The sequence below is a fragment of the Labrus mixtus genome, chromosome 3 (assembly GCF_963584025.1).
Source record: "Labrus mixtus chromosome 3, fLabMix1.1, whole genome shotgun sequence".
Classification (NCBI taxonomy): Eukaryota; Metazoa; Chordata; class Actinopteri; order Labriformes; family Labridae; genus Labrus; species Labrus mixtus.
The window spans coordinates 32,083,202-32,110,534 of NC_083614.1; the positions used below are offsets into that span (position 1 = coordinate 32,083,202).

At 38.7% G+C, this 27,333-nt stretch overlaps 1 protein-coding gene across 1 annotated transcript; it reads right to left on the minus strand.

The window, feature by feature from the left end:
• Nucleotides 1-19,887: 19,887 nt before the first annotated feature.
• On the minus strand, nucleotides 19,888-26,576 carry prpf38a (pre-mRNA processing factor 38A). Its single transcript, XM_061034597.1, has 10 exons — nucleotides 26,372-26,576; nucleotides 24,711-24,870; nucleotides 24,058-24,179; nucleotides 23,578-23,663; nucleotides 23,374-23,484; nucleotides 21,900-22,006; nucleotides 21,772-21,798; nucleotides 21,594-21,685; nucleotides 20,498-20,546; nucleotides 19,888-20,267 (listed from the first exon to the last, which is right to left on the minus strand). Exons 1-10 carry the CDS (start codon nucleotides 26,499-26,501, stop codon nucleotides 20,222-20,224), a joined length of 930 nt encoding a protein of 309 aa, XP_060890580.1. The 5' UTR covers nucleotides 26,502-26,576; the 3' UTR covers nucleotides 19,888-20,221.
• Nucleotides 26,577-27,333: the final 757 nt, after the last annotated feature.

Consider the following 27,333-nt stretch of genomic DNA (forward strand, 5'->3'; position numbering starts at 1 on the left):
CAACAAAACAGATACTAGCATGATATATATTGCATGTTAGATCCCTGCAATAACAAAACAGGAGGATTGTTACAATAGCAATGAGTTGAGTCTAAGAATTACAGAATATGTTTTTCCAAAACAAGACAGCTTCCTCCACTTCGCATCGGGTCTCACTGATCATGAGTTTTGTCTCCTCTAAAATCATGTTTACTGTCTGCAAAGTGAATGAAGATCGTTGGCAAGCAGTGAGCACGGCCTCAGACAAGATAGTGGTGATTAAAGCCGATGGAGTTCAGCCAACATAACCCAGCCTGGCTTAATAGTTTCCTCCGGAGCGGTTTAAGGAGTTGGATCTTGACCAGAACAATTAAATTCTGAATAAATGAACAAAAACAAATCGCTATCCGGAGACATATTGCCATAAACCCTTTGTTTTTTTGGATTAATTGAACAAGCAGATAACGAGAGTGGACACAAAATCGTCCACTATAATAAAGCGATGGCAACAAAATAAAACAAACACCTTTTTATAAAATAAATGTACCTAAACTATGACCACCTGAAGAAAAAAAAGACTGGATTATACTGATTAGTGATGAGGCTCTTTATGTAGTGCAAATGAACAAAAACCAGAACATATGTAATCAGTAGTTCTACTTTTCCTGAATCATGATGTGCACTGAAACAAATCTGGTTTAGAAATTGAAACATCAACATTTGCACACTTAAAGGGATACTTCACCCATTTGCATTAATCTTTGTATCATTAGAAACCTGGTAGTATTTTTGAATGGTCGTGCATCCCGCCCTCATTTTCCCCTGAGATGTGAAATCTTTGTATTTCTGAGTCTGTAAAGGAGCTTCCAGTGACGCAGAATGACGATTTTTGCATCACTGGAAGCTGTTGCGGTTAGCGGGGTGAGCCGAGACATAAGGCCTGACTGTCAGCGGCGGTGAGGACGAGGAGCCCGGGCCAGCTCGAGCTGGGGTGGACTGGTAGTGTCGGTGCTCTCACTGTTTGCCTATGGACACAGACATAGAGTCTGTTTTCTGACAGGAATTTCCAAAATCAATTCTGGAAGAAATCTCTGAATCAGTTGAGGAAACGGTCTTATGTGTTGAAGTAAATATGTCTGTAAATATTTTTATTTCTATATTTCTACTGCTATAAAGTATATTTTGGAGAAACTGTATCGATCAAATTTCCCTCTGGGATTAATAAAGTATTTCTGATTCTGAACTAGAGGACCTTAGTGGCCTGCGGTGCTGTGCATTCTGGGATTTGGTGTCTTTCATCAACATGAGCCAAAAAGACACTTTCTGCCTTTTCACGGCCAAGAAGGCACCAACTTCAAAATGTATTTCACATTTCTACATATATGACCCAATGTCAATACAGATTCATGTTTCAACGGGTGAAGTATCCCTTTAAGTTGTCATCTCCTTATCTCCAAACATTATTCCCTTCTTCCCCTCTGCAGCAGCACACTCATGCTTCAGTGCATCATGGTCCGCATTTCAATTCCTAATCGATGAGACTCTGTTTTCTGTGACAGTAAAATCTAAATAGTTGTCACATAGAGGAAGATGTAAATGAGTGTTGTGTTTGTCCATTTCCAACACAAAAGAAAGCAGCCCCACATTTTGCTGAGTCATCTTGAAAACTCTGGCGCCCTCTTCATTCTTTTATTCTACAGAGACTTGTGCAGTGAGGCTGCATATATGTGTTCTGACAAGGGCACTATGAATATTTTAGCTTTCTGGGCGTAGCAGTAAGTAACACGTGGCTGCTAGGTCTGTGTGGAAGGAGTCAAGGAAGCAGGACTTTTAAGTCTTAAGAAACAAGAGTGATACTGCAGTCTTGAAAAACATTGGGTACTTCCCAAAAAATATTCTCTAATGCAAGCGGCTGCCTTAACAGCTGTTTACTGACTTCTTATTTAGAGAGAGGCTGCTTCTCCAGGTTTCCTCATGCCAGGACTGACCTGGGGAAAACTGCTTTTAGTGTTAGTGCTGCAAACTCCTGGAATATTTTACAACAGGACCTGGACTTGAGCACTTTTATCCCTTATGGACACTTTAGAAATATTATTTTTAACCTCCCAATACCTGACTGTAACTGTTTTATTTGATTTTAATTACTGACTTATCACTGTAGTAATTTCAAGCTTTTAAATCATTTTAGTGAATATATTTTATTGTTCTTATTTCTTTTTTATTGATTTTATTTTCTGTAGTAGCTTTATCTCATTTCTCGTTGTTTATCATTTATGTATGTTTTCTCTGCATCATTGTAAATGAGGGTCGCCCTCAATGATCTCTCCGAGAACTTAAATAAAGGTTGATGATGATGATTCAAATGTGACGCTTTAACATTTATTTTACAATACAAATTGATGAAATATATTTTGCAGTATACTAAAATGATTTCCTTTGTTTTTCTCTCTCCTCTCAACATTTTGTGAAGAAAATGAGAACATGGCCCCTTGAGTTACATAGTCCTCTGATATGGTACTATCTGATAAACTGTGTAACTCAGCCAGTTAACCTCCTCATGACTGACCAATGACACGGATGAAACAGTGGCAGTAGGTTTTCAAACGTACGCTAGCTCAAAGGTGAAAAGACTGCGAGGTCTTTCTGGTTCAGTGACCTGCTTAATGCTCTGTAAGGTCGTCACACTGCTATCAGGACTGATTCTGAGTGTCTGGTTGAATACTCATGTTTGCTGTTGTGACTTAGCTGTCCTAATGAGTTAATAAATACATTTTTATAATCTACTAAATGTATTATCCCTCTGCACCTTTAAGAAAAAGCTAAAGACCCAGCTCTTTCATGAATACCTACTAACTTAATGATGATGGTCTCCATATTATTGATGATGATGATGGTAATGACGATGGTTTTTGTTTGATAACGACGACTTATAAGATGGTTTCTATACTGATTAGAGCTCTCAAGAACTGCCCTCAATGTTGTGCTTTGCCTCTGGTCACTTCCTGTCAGCACCTGTGTGTCCAATCAGACTCAAAGCTGATCGTTTGTTCTTACTGACATTGTTCCCTTTTTTCTAGATCCTTGCTTGTGTTGTTCTTACTCTCTGATGTACGTCGCTTTGGATAAAAGAGTCTGCTAAGTGAATTGTAGAATTGTATCTGCCCTAACAGTCTTGTTAGCTTTTCCCAGCTAACAGTAATCAAACTGGACTAAATATATTATCTGGCTTGTTGCTACAGTTTTATCAAATATGTTGCAATAACTACAGTACACTACTGTAAAAATAAGGCAAGATGTCTCTAAAGGTTTGCACGTATCACGTCCTCTCGGTTGCTCATTAGTCTGGAAGCAAAGAACTGATAATATTTGTAATTGCGCTATGCTGTATTGACTCAACTTACAGCAGTTAGACATAATAAACTCCCATCATGACTCTTATATCAGATGAAAATAACCCCATTGTGAATATGGTAAATGCTTGCAAAACATTAGACAACCAATCAAATAAAATAACATTATAAAATTGCTGCCGTGTGAGGTGTGGTGCACTTTTTCAAATACATAGTATCCTCACTGTACCTGATAATACTGTGAACACGTTTATTACATTATTTCCTCACAGCAGCAAACAAATGTGCATAAGGCAGATCTGTGTGTGTATCAGATTAAACCAGCTTTACATTTTGAGTGCACTTTAATTCCCACCATTCAAGAGCAGCCAAGTGATCAAGTGAGTGGACTCTGATATTGTAGTGGGACGTCACATATGCTCACATTAATTATTCAACAAAATTAATATAAAAAACCTGCTTTCATTTAACTTTTAGTCATTTTGAAAAAAAAACATTTTCTGTTTTTGTAGAGGTGAATACTACTAAAGAAACTGCCTGGGCATACATACTGTATGTAGCATTGCAAACTATTAGTTACACTTAGATGATAAGTTACAGTTCACACCCTCTGCTGTAGCTGATAGTGTGATATTGCAGACCCATAATGGCGTCACTGTAGTCACCCCCTCGCTCTCTGGTGTTTCCCACAGAGCTGTGCCAGTCTCACCCCCGGTCCCTGAAGGAGGAAGCATCACAAGAGTGTCACAAGAGTCTGCACAAAGACTTGGTTAAAAGATGGGGTAAAAGACTTGGTTAAAAGATGCTATCTTGACCTATACTGTTGAATTTATCTCCCTGGAGGGCACACAGCCTTCCTGTTAATGTGCCCGCTGCTCTAATAAACAACGACAGTCTGAGTGTATGGAAGCAACTAGTGATCAGAATTCAAATAATAAAGCTAATTTGAAAATGAAAATGCATTAACAGAAATGCTTTTTAAGTTTCAGAATATGGGTGTATTATTATTTGACTCAAAAATAAAATTTGCATTTTAGTTTTCAACTTCAAAAATTGCACATTCTTTGACTAAATTAAAATGAAGAAGAAAATTACATTCAGTCGTCCAGTTTGCGTTATACTTTTGCTCTCTATGTATGCATATTGTATGACATAATTCAAATGAAAAACGAAAAGGTCTTTGGCTTTTCGTTTTCAAACTTGCCGTGCTAAAAAGTGATCATAATTCAAACCAACTCGAAAATGAAATGGTAAAGTGGACGGCGCAGGAAAGTGACGTCAGCTCCCAGGCAGGGGAACGTAATATTTACAGTCTATGAGGCGAGCGGGCAGAACGCACAGTACGATGGGTGGCGGGGTGAATCTTATTTATTAACAGAAAACACTCATCCAGTAGAGAAGACAATCTGTACATTTGCATTGGAAAAGTAATGAGGGAAAAAAAAAAGATGTGCAAGAGAAATTTGTATTGAATTCAGAATGATTATTCATTTTTTCTTTTTCAAACGTCACCTTATCTTTGCTTACAGGGGCTTCTGTACTAGATCAATAACATCTCTTATGGAGCCCACATGTGACTATGGGTATTTCAGTCCCATGTTCTACGAACACATTCAGAGGTCATGACCCTTGAACCCCACTTCCAGCATGCGCTGCCTTTTTGACCTCCGCACATAAACCCCTGACGTAACAGCGCCGGCCTGATTACTTCGGATTACTACCACTTCAACATATATATCTTTGATTGCACAGCTCTGGAGAACTCCCTATATTGTTATTACATATGTACCATTGTCATCACTGTTTTTACAAACTTACACCTCTCACCTCCAGCAAGTATTTTTACATTCAGATGACAAGCCTGAATACATTTTTAACCAGTAAGAATGTTAAGTTAAATCTTTAAGTGCTTATTTACTTTGTATCTATTCTTATATTGTTTTATTTGCTCTGGTAACCTGCTGCTGTAACACCACAATTTCCCAGTTTGGGATCAATAAAGTAATTCTATTCTGCTTAAGTTAAACTGCACGTATGAAATGGGACAATAAAGCCAGTTTGTGTCACGTATTAGTGTCGTCAGCAAAACAGCAGCTTCTGCTTCTCATGAGTCAAAGCAATTTGAACAATGCACCTAAGACGTAAAGGTTTTTTACCCCTGAAACAGGACAAGGTGACTTGTGCGCAAAAGCAGAACGTTTATAGGATGTTTTCGCATTGCCAGGGGGGTTTCAAGTTTGACTGGAAATGTGACTGTCAACTGCTTTAAAAAGAAGACATGTGTGCAAATAATTAAGGCAACACATAGTTTCTTACATCTTTTTAAATCTTTGGTTCCTCTTGGTCTCAGCTCGTGTTGTTGGGTTCTTGTGTTTCCTGGGTTCTTATCATGGTTCTTATCATGGTTCTTATCATGGTTCTTATGATGGTTCTTGTGATGGTTCTTATGATGGTTCTTATGATGGTTCTTATGATGGTTCTTATGATGGTTCTTGTGATGGTTCTTGTGATGGTTCTTATGATGGTTCTTGTGATGGTTCTTGTGATGGTTCTTATGATGGTTCTTGTGATGGTTCTTATGATGTTCTTGTGATGGTCGGGTTATATATGTCTGTTGGGTATCGTGCACTTTGGGTTCTTTTCTGTTGAATTGTATTTAATTATTTTTAGTATTTTGCATTTGTTATGTTCTTGCTGTTGTTTCTGTTCTTCTGTGTTTGGTTTAGTTTGTTCTTGTTTTTGCTGTTTGTCAAAGCACTTTGTAAACCTGTGTTTTTAAAAGGTGCTATATAAATAAAGTTATTATTATTATTATTATTATTATAATAATCTCTGGTAATCTGTCGACTTGCATGCATATGAGTGTGTTTGGACCTGGATTATTCAAACGACTGTCTGGATCTTTCTGTTCCTGTCTCTCTATTTTTATCCTGCTGTCCTTTTAGTGAATAATCCTGACGTCTGAAGTGTTGACTATTTGTTAAACCCTCCTTTCTTTTCATACATCTGTCTTTCTTTTAGCTCCTTATATCCCTAGCAAGGATTTTTTTTAAATGTGATGCTGTCTCTTCTCTTTCCTCGGGACTGTTAAAAAATTGGATTAGCTCTGCTCCGCTCATGAAAACCTCAAACACATTATGCAGAGCCAGGAGCAAGTATTACTGTGATTTTACAAGAAACAAACAGCAGAAAGCTCAACATCAGAGAATCAGAAAAATCAAATTGAAAGGAGAGCAGCAAGAGCAAAACGTCATAAAAAACGTTTCAACAGACTCATCTGGGTTTGTGTTTACTCGAGGATATGAAGCTGGGTGGAGTGAGGACATAAAAACTAAATAGTGAGAAAACACAACATCTTCCTTCTGCAGCTGAATATGGAAACAGTAGCTCTAATCCGAGCGTAAAGCTCTCACCACCTCTTGATCTTTTCCCCCTCCATAAAGACTACTTTTAAAAATCTGTTTTCTGAATGCTTCACTCATCCCTCTGGTAAAGACGTACACAGATAATCCCTAATCTTTTACATCCTCACTGAGTTACAAAATATGCTATCACTTAGATTACTCCGGGTTTAGAGCTATTTTTTGTGACCCTCCATTGATAAGCTGATCACAACTTGGTGCACTGTACCCTTTGTTGTTTCATTACTCTTGTATTTCAATATCCCGCAGCTTTCCTTTTTTTATCATTTCACCAAGAGTAACAACAAGGTGCTGCGAACAGCTGCCAGCAGTGTCTTATAAGCTGTGTACCAACCAGCACATCACACTGTGTTCTACCTAATGAGCTATAAGCAGCGTTTCCCCTTTGAGGAATAGAACAATGAAACACATCAGTGTTGTTCTGCCACGAGAGCAAGAAACACATTTTGAGGCTGTAGTGAATGGACAGATGCTGTGTCATCAGAATTAAGAATTTAATTCCCCTCAAATGTAATTTTAGTAATTGAGTCATTTATTTCAAGGATAGCCCCTTGAGATGCATCGTCTCATTTTCGAGGAGGTCCTTACGAAACATGAATTTAATCATCAGTAATACAAAATCAAAATGAAAGGTAAATCCAAAACATAACACCAAAACATTTAAACACAGAGACGTCCACACACCACACACACACACACACACACACACACACACACACACACACACACTCACAATCACTCACACTTAATGCTCCCCCAAGCCTAGCCACCCACCAACCAGTCAATATTACACAATCAGAAAAGATCTAAACAAAAAAAAAGAAAAAAGTTAAGAAAACATCTGCAATAACATACATGTAAAGGTAGAGCTGTGTACACCCATATGCACCATATAAATGCATATACATGTACATATATATATGCATACATACTATACAGTTAAACACAGACTGTCTGCTGGTTTATTAAAAATGCAGTCAAAGATAAGATGAATCAAGATAAGAAAACACAAGATAAGTTAAATCAGTACTAATCCCCAATTGGGGAATTAAACTTGTTACAGCAGTTTAGGAGTCAGAGTAAAAGGAAAAGTAGAAACAAAGAAACAATAGATATACTCACCTCTATAGAAATTTAAAGAAAAATATAAACACATTTGCAGGACAGGTTACAGCACAGAAAACTACACAAATAATTTTAGAACACACATGGAGTTTAGTTTTTTTGATAAATTCCAGTAAAAAGATGCTGCTGTTTTTTTCCCAAAAGTATTTGCAGGGAATATTTGTTGTAGAGTGTGAAAACAAATTGCATAGTAGAAAAGACAATATGGCACTTAAAGATCATCATTGTAGAGAAAGCTTTGTAGAAAATGAATCATTATTCTGACCACAGAGGTCACACACATCATCGTGTTCAGGACATTTCTGAAGTGATTCAATAACTTGGGTTTGAGCACAGCCGCTGATGTTGCGATAGGGTTTATTTGTCTGTCTGGGGGGGAAAAAGGTAATAAAATAAAATACAATGTGTCCTAGATAACATCATAGGTTAAACTTTAAAGACAGGCCCTTACATGTTGTGTGCACATGAGCAATCACACACATTTGCACACAGACTCTGTTGGCTATCAGTAAAGTTCCCTCCAAGCGGTTTAACTTTTAACCAGCGTGCATCCGCAGGAGAAGTCTTACATCACTTTGACCCCGGCTACACGTATCCAGTTGTAGCTGGACTTATATCAATAGTGTCGCAGTGGAAGTTTATCAATCATACATATGATATCTACACAAAAACTATCACTATCATGCAACACAGTAAAACAGGCTAATTGTGGAAAACAAACTTAATATGTTCACACTGTCAAGAGAGAGTTTCAAAGTGCTGCAGCAGCACAAAAGCATCGACCTGAGGTTACACTTTATCAGCTGTTTGGGTTGAAGAACTTTGCTCAGATTGAAGCAAAGCTAGCAGAGAAAACTGGAGAAGCTCAGATAATCTTCTGATGGATAGGAGACAAGATTAGACACAGAGTCACAGTTTGAATTAAATGAAGACAGCTTCATAATGAAGTGGCAGAATCAGAATCAGAATCAGAATCAGAATCGGGGTTCATGGTCAAGTACATTTACACATACAGGGAATTTGACTTGGTGTATTGGTGCTAAACTATTAACAAGGAAATAAAGCAGAACTGGCAACAACTTAAATAATACAGAATAAGAAGATATTACAATATATAAAATTGAATTTAAAAATGTAAAAATTAAAAATATAAAAAACACAAAATGTACAAAAGGTGTAATGTAGGAGCTGTGCAGTGGACTATGAGAAGAAAAAGAAAATCTTAGTGTGTGTAATTACTCACAGAGTGCATGTAAGGAAGATACATTTTTTTCAGGGCAGTTAACCTGAGTTCTAGAGGCACTATATGGCTGACCATTTTGTGATTGAAATTGGCAAATAATAATAATGTTGGGCACAGTAAGTTTTTATACCTGTAAGAAAATGTATACTCCATGTTTGATTTGGGTTCAAATGCCTGACAGTTAGAACGCATGATTTGCAGGATTTTACAAAACTGCAGGTCTGCTGAAACTCTCCGCTCGGTTGAAGACTCACCTGTTCACAGCTGCCTTTCATTAAACAGCTTTAATAAGATTTTACATTTTAACTCTGCACTGTAACTTTTAACTCTTTTTTATATTTTTACTTTATTTATTTCAATTAATTTAATTTGAATTGTTTTTATTTGACCATATTTTCAGATTTAATCATTTCAGTGATTTTTTAATTTTCAGTTTTAATGTTTCTTTTCTTTCCTCTGTCATGATGCTTTGGATGTCTTGTGTGAAGCACTTTGAAATGTGCGACATAAATAAACTTGCCTTGCCTTACATTCCTCTTTGTTCCTACAGGTTGCCTCTGATTTGCTCAAAGATTTAAAGTAAGAAATCTTGTGATCTGTTACACGTTTTGATGGATATGCATTTTTTCTTGATTTTCTCTTTTTATATTGTATGCATTATAAAAAACACACACAGTTTGTTTTTAAGAACCATGTTGCAGATCTATAAGTGAACAGAGGATTAAGCATTAGCAGACCCGTAACCTTCAGAAGACAAAAATGTTTGTTTGGTGTTTCCGGGTTTAAATCCAGCAGCCCAAACAGACTTGGTGATAGTGGCCTTTATCACATGTCTCCACTTTCTGCTTATTCAGGCATTTGATGATGAGACCTCGTGCTTGTTTCATGGAAAAATGTTCAGATAATTCTCGGTGTTGTCGTGTTATTCCAGCAGCGTCTGTTGTCATTATATGTTTTGTTATGGCACCAACACACCAAATGTTGGCCGGCATATTCCTCAGTGCCAGACCATAATATTTACTTGGATCAAACCAAATCCGCGGCTGACTCGCTCTATTATTGATGTCTAAGAAAACATATGATTTAACACGGCTTAACAATGTAAGATGACATTGCATTTAGGGCAATGACATATTCATGAGTAATTATATAACAAAGTGGACAACATTATATAATAGACATCGCATAAAGTAATGTATAACAAAAGTATGACTTAGCATTTTGGGCTAAAAATATCTTAATCTGGGTCGAGGGAAAGGTAGAGAAAGAGACGAGAAGCTACATAATGAGTGTCACTCTATTTACGTCTTTATTGCTCTAAAATGTGTCTTTAATTCCTTGTAAATGTTTGATAAAGTTTTAAGGGTTAACAGCTGAAAATGATTTTAAAAAATGAATGAAACTAACATTTTATGTGTCAAAATGCTTGTGTCGATGTATGCACATAAAAAAAACAAATATACAAGTTGTCAAATGCAGGTACTTCTAAAGATCTTTATTGTTGAGGCATTAAAAATGCGACGGCTTCAAGGGGAGCAGTTTCTTGAAATAGTCGCTTATTGATGCTTCTGTCCAAGTGTGTCTCGTCTTTTTCTCAATGTCACATTCCAGCAGTGAACACAGTGTTGATATTTTGACCCTGAATGTTATGTTATGGCCAAAAACAGTCCCTTTTTTTTTACACAGTCCTCTGTATGGCCTTGCTAAAGGTCTCAGCAGGCTGTTTTCATATTTAATAGAATGAGAACACAGTACTGTAAGGGTGAGGGCAGGTTACAGGTTTTTTAAGTTGAGGTCAACTCTGGAACTGTCATTTCCGTTTTCTAGGTCACGTTCGCCGTCACTTCCTTCTTTAGTTTGGAAAAAGGGGATTTTAAAAACACAATTGTTTTTTTTCCATTACACTAGTTAGTTAGTAAATTCTGGGGATTACAAAAAAGCACATTGGTGGTCAATGGACCTGTTCAATTAAATGTGTGTTTTTTTCAGATTTGTTCTTAAAATTTGTTAGAGATAAATTGACAAATTAAAATGATTAAACACTCGATTAATGGAAATTATATCGCATATAAACATTTCTGGTTGGGTTTGATCCAAAGCACACAAAGAAGCATTTAGTTTGAGAGTGTGTAATCACTGGGTATTTGCTGCCTTCTGCCCCGTAGCCTGTCCTGTGCATGCAGACGCAGACACGCAGCTGATGTGTGTATTCTCTTCCAGTAAAGACTAAAACACCAAATACCTTTAACCGTAAGCAAAGCTGACTATGAAAACACAGTTACAAAACAAATGTGACACGTCTCGCCCGATGGCTGTTCAACACTTAACTTTGGAATGCTACAAGTTCCTTCCGGTAATAAGCGTGCACGTGTGTGTGTGTGTGTGTGTGTGTGAATGTGTGTGTGTGTGTGTGTGTGTGTGTGTGTATGTGAGATAGGACAGATAGAGGAGGTCGTAGAGAGATTAATAGATGGCAAACACTAATGAAATGTTAACTTAGTTATTCATAAGTGACAGATAAATGGCACAAGCAAAATCCTGTGATATGAGAGAGAAAGACATTGAATAACATGCATGATAGATATATGTTCTTTACTGTCCCGTGCCGTTTAGAGTACATTCTACAACATACTGTACACGCTGAGCCAGTTTGGAAATACATTTCTGGCTTTCATTGATGCCTGCCGGGCAATGTGACCATAAACAGTGCAGCATTACTACCTGTCGGGAGCAGCTCAATAGTTTAGCATCAGTGATGAGTGATGTCATTGTTGGAGCACAGCCTGTTTTGTGGGTACTTTTTCAGTAATGATTCATTTTTTTCAGAATATTTAATAATGAAAAAGCATGAAAAAACAGGAGACAGCAAAGGTCCTCTGCTCCAGCTGGATGTAAAACACACTGTAGCACACAGTCTGATCAGAAAAACCTGCAGTGACCTTGTGGATAAATCTCTCCCCGCACATAAATCTGCTCACCCCAGCCTACATCACCGTGTTACCATAGTGAAGTATATCAGTAATCTGAAACCTGTGCATGAGAGTTTCTGTGGTTCCACTGAGGTGAACAGGACACGGTCGGAATATAGATTTAACAAATACATCAAGTTAAGCAAAGTGGGATAATCCATCCATGTGATTTATGTGTTCATAATACTTATTGATTAATATGTTATGTCTCTTTTACTGTTTAAGGTTTACAACCAGGAGACTTCTGTGAAATAAAGTTGAAAGAGTCGAGTTGTCCAGCGTCCTCTGTAAATCTTCAGGCCTCTTCAAGTTCAGGCAGACATTCATCAAAACACCATAAGAGCTTTACTTGACAAGTTTTTTTTTTTCTTGTAAGGTCTAATTGTCAATTAACTTTATGTTGGTTTTTTTTGACAAAGGACAAAACAGACCAGAGCTGCAATTGTAACTAGCACAAGGGGTTAGATGGTTTGATTAGAAATGTTGACCATTAAACTACAGTATTAGTTAGTGTCATCTGCTGTCCATGTTTTTATTGTTTTAACTGATTAGACTAGATATTTGACTTTTAATTAAAAAACAATGTAAATGGTAATCTATCTGAACAGCCTTAAGAGTGGGTTTCTGTTGCTCTATTAGAGGGCTGTTAAATCCTTTGCGTTCCTCATAATAGAGCCAAACAATCACTTTTGATTTCAGTCTGTTTTTGTGAATGATGCACAAAGAATTACTCATTTAAGTTCAACCAACAATATGGTGGCAATGATTGTTTTTTGATATGATTCCACAATACATGAAACCTAAAGAATTACAAAAAGAGCAGAAAGGTTGTTTCTGTAAAAACCTTATTTATGTGTTTCTGTTCAATTGTAAAAAAAAGTATAAAAAAAACATGCAGAAGTATCAATTTTTTACTGTTGTGTAAGATAAACATCCACCAGTCAACTTCCTCAAGACCATGGGAAGTGAGACCAACTGATGAAACATGTCCTTTTTTTCTTAGACTGAATTCTCCTTGTTGGGGGGGGGGGTTATGTTCCCCTATATACAACCACACACACACACAGATTCCTCCTGGAGCACGCTGGATGGCTGTGAGAAAACTTTATTGTCAGAACATCATCAGCAGTGATTATGGTAGAAATTCCTTTTTGGAGAAAAGTTTTGCATATGGGAAAAAGGAAACCTCTGCTTTCCCATAATATTCATTGCGAGTTTGAGAGGCTGCGTCTTGTTTTGCATATCTTGCAGGAGGTTGTCTACATTGCAGGTGCGTGGGTTTATGTACAAAGTAGAGAAAGAGATAAAAGTAACCGTCATCCCAGCTGAGAAAGACAAACCCAGTGTACTCATTGCATAATACAGTCATTTATAGTGCATGTCCTCCCACCCTGCGTCTCCCTTTTCTCAAAGCTAATACTTCATTCTTGTTGAATTAAATCCCTTTTCACTCTCCATCCATCCCACGCTCCCTCATTAATTACATTATTTATGACACACTCTTACATTGTTGTCTTTCTTGGCTAGTTTTTTCACACGCACACATTCAGGATGGAACGGACAACAAAGGATGTTAGTGACAGAAATGAAAAGTGACATCAGCTACACGGGTAAGAGTGATTCATTGGAGGGGGGAAAAAGGGGATTATGATATGAGTGGATTATACAGTATAATGTTAATACACAGCAAAAAATGTGGTGTAAAATAATCAAGTCCTGCTCTTTTCCACTCCAAGGATAAAAAAAAAAAATACTATTTAACAATAATTCTCTCCTTCTTTGTTCTTTCAACAAAGAAGGAGATCCAACCTTCACAACAGGGTCCTAAGACGCTGACTAGACTCTTCTCCTCTGTCGCCCCCCGGTGGTGGAATGAACTTCCAAACTCCATTGGATCTGCAGAGTCCCTCTGCACCTTTAAGAAAAAGCTAAAGACCCAGCTCTTTCATGAATACCTACTAACTTAATGATGATGGTCTCCATATTATTGATGATGATGATGGTAATGACGATGGTTTTTGTTTGATAACGACGACTTATAAGATGGTTTCTATACTGATTAGAGCTCTCAAGAACTGCCCTCAATGTTGTGCTTTGCCTCTGGTCACTTCCTGTCAGCACCTGTGTGTCCAATCAGACTCAAAGCTGATCGTTTGCTCTTACTGACATTGTTCCCTTTTTTCTAGATCCTTGCTTGTGTTGTTCTTACTCTCTGATGTACGTCGCTTTGGATAAAAGAGTCTGCTAAGTGAATTGTAGAATTCTTTCAATCCTTTTTTTTTCTAAACATACTTTCTGTTAAAAATAGCCAGAGAACAAAGACGTGTTTTCATCGCTGCTTGTGTGACTGATGTCTAAGTGGGTGTGAGACACAGAACAAAAAAGAGTAACTGTATAGGGACGATTGTTTTGTGCAACACGAATGCTGGTGTTCTTGTGGTACCCATTCCTGTACAGTGAGTGTTTATGAAAGCGAGAGAGAGACACCCAGGGTAGAGGAGAGAGTGATCGAAAAGGCGAGGGATTACAAAAGGGTATGCTGGTGTTTGTGTGCACATCCAGCGAGCCTCATTGGCCAGATGAGTTGTGTCCACTACAAAAGAGGGACTTTAGTGAGATGAGGAGCAGTAAGCTCCAGGATTAGGTCGGTTGGGCGGCGGAGCAGCAGCAGGCCTCGGGGTGGGCTTTACTGGAAGGATGGAGCCCATGTGTCATGTGGATCGTGTTTTGGTAGACAGAGGGGCTGCTGTTTGTGTGCTACAGCCATGCTTGGCCTGTGAGCGTGCTCTTTACACTCAATAGGAAACTACAACACAAACGGCTTAATGTGGTTCACTTGGCTTAAAAAAGAATTGAAAGGGCGTAGGAATTTTGAAATTTAAGCATTGAACTCCTAAAAAACTCTTGCACTTTCTGGTCTTTTTTTTGGCATCCTGAGTATTTTTGAGAACAGTGAAGCGAGTGTGGGGGATGATGGATGGAGATGTGACAGCACATGCAGTACAAAGTTATTGATGTGAAACTAGACTGTGGCTTGTTTTTTTTCTCATTGTTTCCTTCCTGTTATTACCTCAGAGAAGCATCATGTTCATCTCTTTTGTTACAAACATGACACAGCAGTATATTTTCTATTTTAGTACATGACATATACTAAATGTGGCATTATTTTGCGGAACATGTGCAAAGTGAGGGCTTGGCAAAATTCCATATAGGGTCAATTAAGTGCATCCTACTGTAGTGTGTTGTATTGCATTGATTGTATCATATTGTATCACATCATAAAGTATCAGATCTGTATTGTATCGTATCTAGTTGTATTGATATGCATCATCTAATTTTAAACATTGAGACGTGTTTGGTGATCTAAAGGAATGTAAATATGGTTCAGAATAATTCACTGCATTGTAAAAAAAAAAAGTTGATATGACTTAAAAAAGTGTCCAAGCCTTAAAGGCTTTATATGTGATTTTTTGATCCAGCAGATGTCGCCCTTGAGCACCAGCATGAAACCAAAACAACTCGCGCTGCATTGTTGTGTTAGCATGCTAATGCTAGCAATCTTTATTATGCTCGTATCTTCACACTGCATGTAAATTTACCTGAAATGAGCGTGATCTAGAAACACAGTTAAGCAGTGAGTACAGTATGTTATTCTTCTTTTCTCTAGTCCCTCAATTAAACAACTTTTATATGTGAGGGGAGGAGTCAGCCGGCCGTCCGGGCGATGTAAACAAAGTGAAGATAGGACTCTGAAAACTCTGAAAACATCACAGACAGTGGGACTCGGGTGTTACACCCATTGTAGACAGTCATGACTCACAGAGTTATTTTCAGAGGATATACTTGATTTATATTATATTTAAGTGTGAAAAATCACAGATAAAGACTTTAAGGTGACTTAAACATATAATATTGAGTGAACACAACATTTTCATAGACTTGAAGTAAAACTAACTTAGAATTTTATGTTATTAGGCTGAAAATATTCGACAGTATAGTGCAGAGAGTAAAGGTAAAAGCCATGGGGCTACAACTGTGACTGTTGCCTGTTTTGCCTTCACCCCTTTTTCTTTCCTTTTTTTTCTGGAGGGGGGAGGGGAGGGGGGGGGGGAGGTGGGGGGAGGGGGGGGGGTCAATATAATGCCTGTTTGTGTAATGGAAAAGGAAGTTGCGCAACTTTAATGACGAATCCACTGGATTATTCAAGTTTGGTAAAGCTTGGGTCAGCTCTCCTCAGGCAAGTGTATTCATGCAAAACAAACAACCAAAACCATTCCTGGAGCTTTTAAGCTTTTTTGTAGAAGTGAAAAAATTAACTGATTACCGGTTTTCAAACGGCATTAACAGACAGTTGTTTGATACTTAAGACCAGGAAGCAAACGTGTGTTAAGTTCTGAGAAAGTGTGTTTGGTTCCAAGAAAGTACCGGTATTACACATGTAGCTTCTTAAGAAGTAAGCCAAGAACCAGTCTAACAACAATTTGTAATATGTGTCACCATTGTGAGGGAAAGATTGTCTTTGGTACAGCGACTAGTCAGCTTTGCAAAATCATTGATTTGTGCTTTGAGTTGTAGTTGTTGCCCTGGGATGTGTTTTGGCAGTGCACAAATATTATTATTATTAATAATAATAATAATAATAATAATAATAATAATAATAATAACTTTATTTATATAGCACCTTTTAAAAACACAGGTTTACAAAGTGCTTTGACAAACAGCAAAAACAAGAACAAACTAAACCAAACACAGAAGAACATAAACAACAGCAAGAACATAACAAATGAAAAATACTAAAAATAATTAAATACAATTCAACAGAAAAGAACCCAAAGTGCACGATACGCAACAGACATATATAACCCGACCATCACAAGAACATCACAAGAACCATCAAAAGAACCATCATAAGAACCATCACAAGAACCATCAAAAGAACCATCACAAGAACCATCACAAGAACCATCACAAGAACCATCACAAGAAACATCATAAGAACCATCACAAGAACCATCACAAGAACCATCACAAGAAACATCATAAGAACCATCATAAGAACCATCACAAGAACCATCACAAGAACCATCATAAGAACCATCATAAGAACCATCACAAGAACCATCACAAGAACCATCACAAGAACCATCATAAGAACCATCACAAGAACCATCACAAGAACCATCACAAGAACCATCATAAGAACCATCACAAGAACCATCACAAGAACCATCACAAGAACCATCATAAGAACCATCACAAGAACCATCACAAGAACCATCACAAGAACCATTATAAGAACCATCACAAGAACCATCATAAGAACCATCACAAGAACCATCATAAGAACCATCACAAGAACCATCATCAGAACCATCACAAGAACCATCACAAGAACCATCACAAGAACCATCACAAGAACCATCATAAGAACCATCATAAGAACCATCACAAGAACCATCATAAGAACCATCATAAGAACCATCATAAGAACCATCATAAGAACCCAACAACACGAGCTGAGACCAAGAGGAACCAAAGATTTAAAAAGATGTAAGAAACTAAAAGAAATAAAAGCAAATAAAAAGATAACAGCAATAAGAAGGTAAGAGCAGAAATAGAAACAAGTGAATAAATTATTAAAAAAAAAAACAATATTAATAAAAATAAAATGTAAATATATAACGGTAAAAATATTACAGTACAAATTGGTACAAATATTACGTTTGTGTAAACTGATGCTTGACACTGTAATAATTACAAAGGACATCTGTTAGGTTCCTGAGTTTGTCCTTTTACCCAGGATGAAGGAAGGCCAAATAACTATTGACTTATCTCTGCATAATGCCACCAGTTAAACTAAATAACTTACTGTTATACTGCTTGAACTTTCTGTTCCTTTGCACATTTATCCTCTGGAGTTTTTGTGTGCTAAAGTAGTTTGTAATGTTTAACCACTCCTGACAATGATTATCTCTACTTTGGCCTTTTTCTAATCTGCTGTTTACCTCTGAAACCATTAGGCACGTGACCCTGATGTGTTTGTATCAGGGAGGAATATTTAGCTTAGTGATTGACAGTTTGGGTACATTTCCCAAACAGTTCTCTCTAATCATCACAACAGCATCTCTCCCATCTTATTTCCAGAGAAGAACTGTGATTCACTCAGGTCACAATATCTACTTCTGCAGATTACTTTCACATTAGTGAGTCACATCAGACGTTTCCTAACACTAAAAAGGAATGATACTTGATGAACTTGTTAGAACAGGATGTATCTCCAAGCTTCAGAAAGACATGATATATTTATGTTGAGAAACATGTTGTGTAATCACTGCCTGGATGCTGGATTCACCACTGCATATTTTCATAAAGGCCTCGGCCTCTTTATTTGTTTGTCATGCAAAGTTCTCCACAGCAGATGCTCCCTTCCTATATCAGAAGTGCATCTTGGTTAGTGAGGTTTGAATTCTTATTTGAATGTGTTTTGTGTGACTTTCCATTCACATCTTTAAGGCCGAAACTCGGAAAATGACTGTCTGATTTGAGTCCACTCTTATCTACAATCCTTGCACAGAGATAATGTATTTATACACAGACTATAGCAATTCCACTCTTTTTAAATTATTTTTATGGGGCTAATGTTTTGCTTTTTTCTTTTACCCATTCTGCATTGCTCTGCTCTCACCGATGGTCTTTTCAAGCCCCGCGACAACAGCAAAGACATCAGTGGTTTACTAGCTCCCCCTACTGCCAAAACTTAGTAATTGTTTGTAAGACCTGTAACTCATAGGTAAACGTTTTCAATATTGCAGTATTAAACATAAGAATAATAATAATAATAGGGTGACGAGGTGAGTTTTGAGGGATTTCTTGAAGGAGGTGAGTGCGGGGGAGTCTTGGATGTTATTTGGGAGTGAGTTCCAGAGGGTGGGAGCGGCAATGGAGATCAAAAACAGTGATGAACATTCTTCTTGTTTCTTTTTTTTTTTTTTTTAAAGATTCAAGATTATTATCATTTTTTTTCCCCCTCTGAGTAGGGAGGCGATCCTCCCACACCCTGACTCAGGTTAAGATCACTCTTTTGCTGGTGCTTAGTCAGCCACCCAGTGTAAGTGTTGTACATCAGCAGCTATGAGAAGTTGACTGGATGTATAGACTTGTTTGATGTCTCGTGTTTCTTGTAGCTAATGAGATTTTGGACACGTAAATAATACATTTTGGATAACACATTCTGGGACAACCAGATAAGTCGGGCCTTTGCTGACTTTTGTCGTAAAGGGGGAATCGGCCCAATTATCTTGTAGTGTGTAAACCCGCTTATGGTGCAGGGGCGTTTCCAGAGGGGTGGCCAGGGTGGGGGCTGCCCTTCAAATCCGATTGGCCCTTCCCAGATGCCACCACAAAATCCCAAATCTATGATTGGCTATTTGGCTTATCAGAGGTGGGACTTTTGTAAAAAAAATAAACTATTGCCATTTTTTTTTGTAGCCTTCCCCAGATCTGTGCCATGACACAATCCCGTCTCTGAGCTCTGCAGGCGGTTCCTTCGATCTCATGGATCGGTTCTTCCTCTGATACGTCGGCTGTGAGACCTTATGTAGACAGGTGTGGTCCTTTCAAAATCAGATGGACTCCAGGAAAGGTGGAGAAACATCTCAAAGATGATCAAGAGAAATGGGAGGCACCCGAGCTAAACTTCAAATGCTGTGTGTGTTTAACCCGACTGACACGGCGGATCATCAGTTGAAGTCATCCTCATCTTCCTCTGGAATTCAATAACAACTCCAAAAACAGAAAACTAAAGAATCAGGGTCTTTATTTCTGGGCGTGACACTTTTTTTTAAACGTACAGAAACACTTTTTACATCCACACATATCAAAAAGGTGTCGATAAGGGGCAGGAGGGTGTGAAGCCGGGGGGATTTTCTGAGCTTTTTCTCTCTCAGAAGGCGTACTGCAGCACAGGGCGGGCAGGTTACAGATGGAGGGAGGGATTTAATCTGTACAGAAACCTGAAGGCTTTAGCTCGTTCTCAAAGCTTCAATATCTAATAATGTAAATTAACCTTCAAAATAAGATAAAAAATAAAAAAATGTCTGACAGTCTGGAGGTGAAAAGATACAAAAAACGGAATCACTCGTTTCCTCTTCGACTCTTCTTGTGACTCTTTTTTGAGCTCCTGAAAATGAAAAGAAACAAAATTATCAGAGAAATCACACAAACAGAAAGCGGGGAAGTGTCTCGTCCAGAAAACGCCCGTTATGCTAACGAAAGCTTCCACAGCAAAGACGTGTTTATTTACTTTAACCTCTACGGTTTACAAGTCGTAAGCATACAGATCAAAATAAGAAAATACTCATTTGTATGAAAACTGGACAAAGTTCTTCCTGCTGAGTTTATCAGACTCACCTCTCCGGGGACTTTGAGTGACTCCGATGTCTGCGGCTTCTGTTGTGACCTGGAAAAAAAAAAAGGAGAACTCCTTCAGAATAAAAGCAACAAAAACTGTCAACAGATCTCCACATGTACAAGAAGGACTTTTATAAAAAACATAATCAGAGCCAGTGTTGGCAAGTGTTAGTTTTGTAGTCAAGAATACACTAACCGAGACCATGACATACCCAAGACCAGAGTGCTCCAAGACCGAGACAAGACCAAGACATTTAGGGATTGAGACAGAGACAAGACCAAGGAGGGCCAAGACAAGACCAAGACATTTAGGGATCAAGACCAAGATCAAGGCGGGCCAAGGCAAGATTGAGACATTTGGGGATTGAGACAGAGTCAAGACCAAGGCAGGGCGTGACCACGACAAGACCACGACATTAAGGGGACGAGACCGAGATGAGACAAGACCAAGGCCATAAATAACGCTGAAGAATCGTCATCTTGTGTTTAGGGGGGGCGTGTCACTCACTTACGGCCGTAACACCGGGAAGGTTGCGATCATAACCGGGGGATAATAAAATCTAACTACAAATGAATTGAAGTTATTTTATCTTTCAGAAAGAGGCGTTTTCCTTCTGATCACAGTGATGACGTGGAACAATAGCCTCTCAGTGGTGGTCTTGATTTCAGGAATTTAAAGGAACAGACACAGAAACAGCCTGTTCTCAGCAGGGCTGAAATAGAGGGGTTTATAGGCATGATCAAATACAGGATCAGAGTGGATTTAGAACAAGAAACTTCACACACATGTTGAAGAGGAGCTCTGAGACGTATTTACACTGAAGAAGAAGAGGAAGATATGTGACTTATGTGACTTAAAATAATGTGGTTTGGGTTGGGGTTATGCGCCGCTCTCAGCCAGGAAGTAGCACTGTGCAAAATTATGCGGAACTCAATTTCCTGGTGGAACGGCAGAAATTCAAGTCTCCCCTTCTCCTCCAAACTAGCAGATGGATCAGGCTGCCACCTTCTGGTAGAGGTTTTAACTTCAACCCATAAATCCCGCGTCGATTATTATCTGAGTCTAATAAAAGAACCTGAAATCTGCTCCCCGTACCTGGAGATTTGGAGCGGTGGCGTCTTTCTCTGGAACGACTGCGATGTCGGCGGGGGCTCTTGCTGCGATGGCGGTCTCTCCGTGGCGACGGGCTGACAACACACGGCAAAATAAATCAACGTGCATGATTTAAGAATGTTACATTTGACGGTAAAGAAGGTTTTTCAGGGGAACATACCTTCGCCTCTTTGGAGATCTGCTCCTCCTGAGGGGAAAAGAAAAACCACAAAGGACGGTTTTAGATAGGTTTCATGATGACATCAACACGCTTCCCTCAGTAAACCTGAGTATAAGAGAAACACCAACCGTCTGGGTGAGCGGCTGCGTCTGTAACGAGGGGATGGAGAGCGACGGGGTCTGTCGTTGTCTCGATAACTGCGTCTGTGAGGTTCGGGGGTCTGGAGTCTCTCCGGCTGCAGGACGGGAAAAAGAAACAGAACCAACATTTTAAAAATCAACTAGTTTACAAACATTTACAGATCATTCAAAGGAACATCTTTCAAACTTCAGGATTTGTATACCCTAACAATCATCGTTTCCTTGTTCTAACAGAACTCAACATGTTTTAATGATGTTTCTGTGTCTGACTTCCTGTCCTGCTCTGTGGTAAATTGATTTGATTTCATATCAAACCTTTATTTATTCTCAAAAAGACACTGAGATTTCCCTCATTTCCAATGACGTCGAGATTACAAGCACAGTAAAACAAGCAAAAATACATCAAACACTCAGAATCTGTGACAAAAACCACTGAGATCATTTAAAACAGTTCCAATTTGAAACTAAGTTGTTCAAAATCAAATTCCTAAACTCTGGAAGAGAGGGAAGAACTCCTATCCTTAGAGTTTGCTGGAGGCCTTTCCAAAAATTTGGGGCATCAAAAGAAAATGCAGATTTACCGAGTTCAGTAAAAGCTTGAGGGACTTTAAGAACGAGCCAATCAGAAGAACGGGTCATGTAGGCGCCCGTATTCCACTCTAACTTTTATTGTAAATGTACTTCTCAACTTAAACAATGTAATCAAAGCAAATAAATACAAAACTAAAGCTTATTGCATTGGTTGCAGTCTGGACGCAGAGTGGTGTGGGTCTCCTCTCTGCTCTCTGACTGACAGCCTGTGAGAGCTTTTGGAAGGGGGAGGGGCTCACGGCAGCACCCGCTCCTCGTTGAGGACAGTAACTGCAGAGCAATACGTGCTTTCACGTCAGTTTCTTACACCAAAAAAGTCTCCAATAACACCAGAAAAAGTCGCTAGATTTGTCGCTAGTAGCTCTTGACAAAAAAAGTTGCCAAGGGGGTTTGGAAAGTCGCCAGATTTAGCGAGAAAGTCGCCAAGTTGGCAACACTGTTTCCTCTTTCCTGTGAGCGCCGCAGCAGTAAGCAACATACGAGGCTCGCTCACGATGGAATTTTATAAACTAAAAGCCAGTGTGCAACAGACTTTTACGATAAGAAAATAAATAATAAAAACTGCGTTAAGGCGAGATCAAATAATTGTCGGCGATAATTAATTAATGAGAAAATAACGCGTTAACGTGCCCAGCCCTAATGAAAACCAATGTTTGCTGCTCCTCTCTTCAAGAGAAGGCCAACCGACCCTCTTGTGTTTAGGGGGGCATGTCACTGATGCACCGTGCTTCGGCATCCAGCTAAAATATAAGTTTTGTGTATCTGCTGCAGAGGACTCCGGACTGACGGAGCTGAGACGCAGCACAGCGGAAGCACACAACGGACTGAACACACATCTGGTGGAATAAGCAAAGCAGTTTTCTGATTTCACCTTCTCCTCTTCCTCGTCTTCTTCCTCACTGGTCTCCACTTCATCCAGATCCTCTTCCAGAGCGCTGATCCGAGTGTCTAACATCTCGGCCTCCTCCAGGACGTGTCTCTTCTGCGGAACAAAAACACACACACACCTCAGTGATGAATATCTAAACTTAAAAACACGGTGTGTGTGTTCATTGTAGAAACAGGTCACACATACCTGAAGCCTGGGCAGAATGATGTCACACATCCTCTCTGCATGAAGCAGCTCGTCGACGAACTCATCCACGTGCATCAACTCAAACTCTAAAACCACAGAGAGAGGAATGAAAGGAGATTTGAGGGATTTCATTTTCAGTACACAACAAGATCAGCATCTCAGAGTCTTTGAACACGGACTGGACCTTAATGTGAAGAACCAAACTACAGAAACAAGACGGAGAAAAACAATTAGTAAAAGGTCTTGAGCTTGTATCTTTCTGTTCTCGTCTTCGGGCTACTCAAAGCGCAGGTCACACGCTGATGGCATAACATGACGTATGTACAAAAGGTCACCGTGCTCAAGCTCGGTTGGGCCTGGAGATATGTGAGTGCAGGCCAGCGGGGGACTGGGGGGGGGGTCAATCATGTGTGGGGGCAGCTGGGCCGAGTGTTAGTGCACCCTTACTTTCGGGACACAGACCAAAAGTTTCAAACTCACCTCCGTTTCTGTTCTGAGTCTTGATTTTCCTGTAGTCGTTGTACAGCGGCTCCAGGTATTTGTAGCAGTCCACTGCAGTGCCCGTTAACCTCATGTACATCGCTCCAAGTAAACGAACATATCTGACAAAAACAAACATAAAACAACGAGAGAGGGACGATTAACGAAATATCCACAGCCTGTCCAGTAGGGATGAGAGGATATTGATTACTGTTTTGACACCACTAGAAGACTAAGGCACCCAGTATTGGGTCATTTCTTGTTTTTTTATTTCTACACATCAGGGTTCTCCTGATGCACGAAAAGACACCGGAGTGACGGAGATGGTAGAGGTGGCGTGCAGACAGTCTATGGTCGTGCAGCGATCACAGGGAATAAAGGTCACTACCCCCTCCCATTGGCCCCTCCCACTGGCTCCAAGTGAATTCTCCTGATTATATCCTGCTGCGTTCTCACATCAGCTCACTCTGACTTTCTGCAGAATAAACACGAGGAGGCTGGAGGAGAAACTCCGGGTGAAGAGAGAAACATTCAGCTGTTTGCGTTCACACATGCAACAGGATATAATCAGGAGTGTGAACAAGGCTTATGTCATTTCCATCCTTTGTTATGTTTGCTGTGTTGGTTTACATCCTCAGTAGGTTCAGACTCACTTGAAATCCTCATTTTTGATGAACTCGACGATGATGTCTTTTTCTGGTTGAATCTGCAGCATCTTCAGGGAGAGACAGAGGAAAGGAGCGGGCTTGATGTTTCCACCGTAAACTCCACCCACGTACTTCAGCTCCATGGCTTTGTCGACCACCAGCTCAGCTGTGAACGACACAACAGGATAAACGTTTCATTCAGAGAGAAACCGGCTGTGAAAGAAAAGAGGGCAGAAAATACCTACTGCTGCTACTCATTGATATCATTACACAGTTAGGTGTTTACTTTAGTTGTTTATGCAGATTAAATGGTCTTCATCCTTCCTAAAAGAGCACATGTCACTCCGCTGTTCATCTCCTTACGCTGGCTCCCAGTTACTGCTCGCATCACATTTAAAACTCTGCTGCTCGCTTACAAAACAGAGACAAAAACGTCTCCTCCTTACTTTAACTCTCTCATCCAGGTTTACACTCCCCCCCCCCCCCCACTACGCTCTGCCAATGAAAGGCGTCTGATCCAACCTTCACAACAGGGTCCTAAGTCTCTGACTAGACTCTTCTCCTCTGTCGCCCCCCGGTGGTGGAATGAACTTCCAAACTCCATGTGATCTGCAGAGTCCCTCTGCACCTTTAAGAAAAAGCTAAAGACCCAGCTCTTTCATGGATACCTACTAACTTAATGATGATGGTCTCCATATTATTGATGATGATGGTAATGACGATGGTTTCTGTTTGATAACGACGACTTATAAGATGGTTTCTATACTGATTAGAGCTCTCAAGAACTGCCCTCAATGTTGTGCTTTGCCTCTGGTCACTTCCTGTCAGCACCTGTGTGTCCAATCAGACTCAAAGCTGATCGTTTGCTCTTACTGACATTGTTCCCTTTTTTCTAGATCCTTGCTTGTGTTGTTCTTACTCTCTGATGTACGTCGCTTTGGATGAAAGCGTCTGCTAAGTGAATTGTAAATGGTCAAAAGGTTCTTGGAATTGCAAGTTCACAACTTTGATAATTGGACGTTGAATGTTTGTATCCTGGAGGACACATCACCCAGAAAGGAGTGTAAAACAGTTCACTACATAGATATATTTGTTTCAATGTTTTTTAGGCTGTAAGGTGAGTCACACAGGTCAACATGTTGGGATGATAATACAACAGATATTTACTTTCTAATTGTTTTTTATTCAAACAAATTGATTCGTTACTACTGTTTACAGCTTATGTGGATAACTACCTTTCACTTGTTTCACTTTTTTTAATGCAAATGATTGAAAGTTAAAACATTGTTTATAAAATGTTGTGAAAGTTGGTACAGGAAAAAAAGGGGAAATGTTGAATTTATACTCTAACTTGGAGATATATCCTGGGAGATACAGACTCTTTATTTGGTCATATTTTAACCAAAATCATTAATCAGTTTTATTTTAAACCACATACAAAAGAAAACAGCAATTAATTTCCATAATATTTACAGATATCTGCCCATTTAAAGGTTAAAATGTAGTCATTATAATGATATTATTCTATAGACCTTAAAGAAAGATATGAGTAAAGTGGTTTTAATTAATTTAAATAGAGAAAACAGTTTTATATCAGTAATCAGTAAAACCTTCAGGATGCTAATGTTAGCTCTGAAAGCTAGCTCGTTAGCTAACGTGTTACTAACCGGTCAAACCGAAGCACTCCTCCTTCCAGTATTTAGATTCATAGATCCGAGTTCGGATGATTTTCTCCACCAGATACTGCGGGTTGGTCCCGTGTATGCTGTTCGCATCTTTAACGGTTCTGTTCGCCATCGACAAGAGAAAATATTCACTGGATTAGCATCAAACGATGGCAGCAGCAGGAGCCACTAGCGGAAGTAAGAAGATTTACATCCGGGTCGTTTTTTTTTCTTCTAACTGCTAAAAGCGTAATCTCCAACGCGTCCTACAGGGGGCGCTGCTCCTCAACTATCTTTTTCATTTTTTTAATTATTTTTTTTATTTAACAAATCAAAATAGTTAAATCTGAAATTAAAAAAAAGGAAATAAAGGATGGATGAGAGGAAGGCAAATAAAAATGGTCCGAATCTTTTGTCAGAATAGAAGTGCCCTCAAAATATTATTGTATTTAATATATTCAATTTTGATTCATTTCAAGATATAACATCATCTTTGTTTTTTGTTTTCAGGTCAGTTTTGTTGATATATTTACTTATTTTGTCGTCGGTTAAACACCAACAGTTTAAATGCCTGTTTGTTAATTGAAAATGCAAAAATAATGAGGAAAAAAATATCGGAAAATTATGTAAATAACTGATATGCTGTGCTTTGGTACTTAGTTCTGTTTATTTCAACGTATTTATATTTTATTTTCTTCTATATATTTCTATAATTCTATATTTCACATTTTGTTCATTTTTTAATGATGTGTTTTGTTGATTAATGTCTTGTAAAAGATGCTCAGATTTTATAACAATATATTCATTCCTGCTTTTTATTCAAGATTCAACATTTTATTTTTGTATTTAATTGTTTTAGTTGGGTCAATGAATAAAATACACTTAGATAAATAAAAATAAAATATATTAATCGGGTGATTAAATCTGATAAACGCGTGAATTTGAAATAACGGCCGTTGATTGTG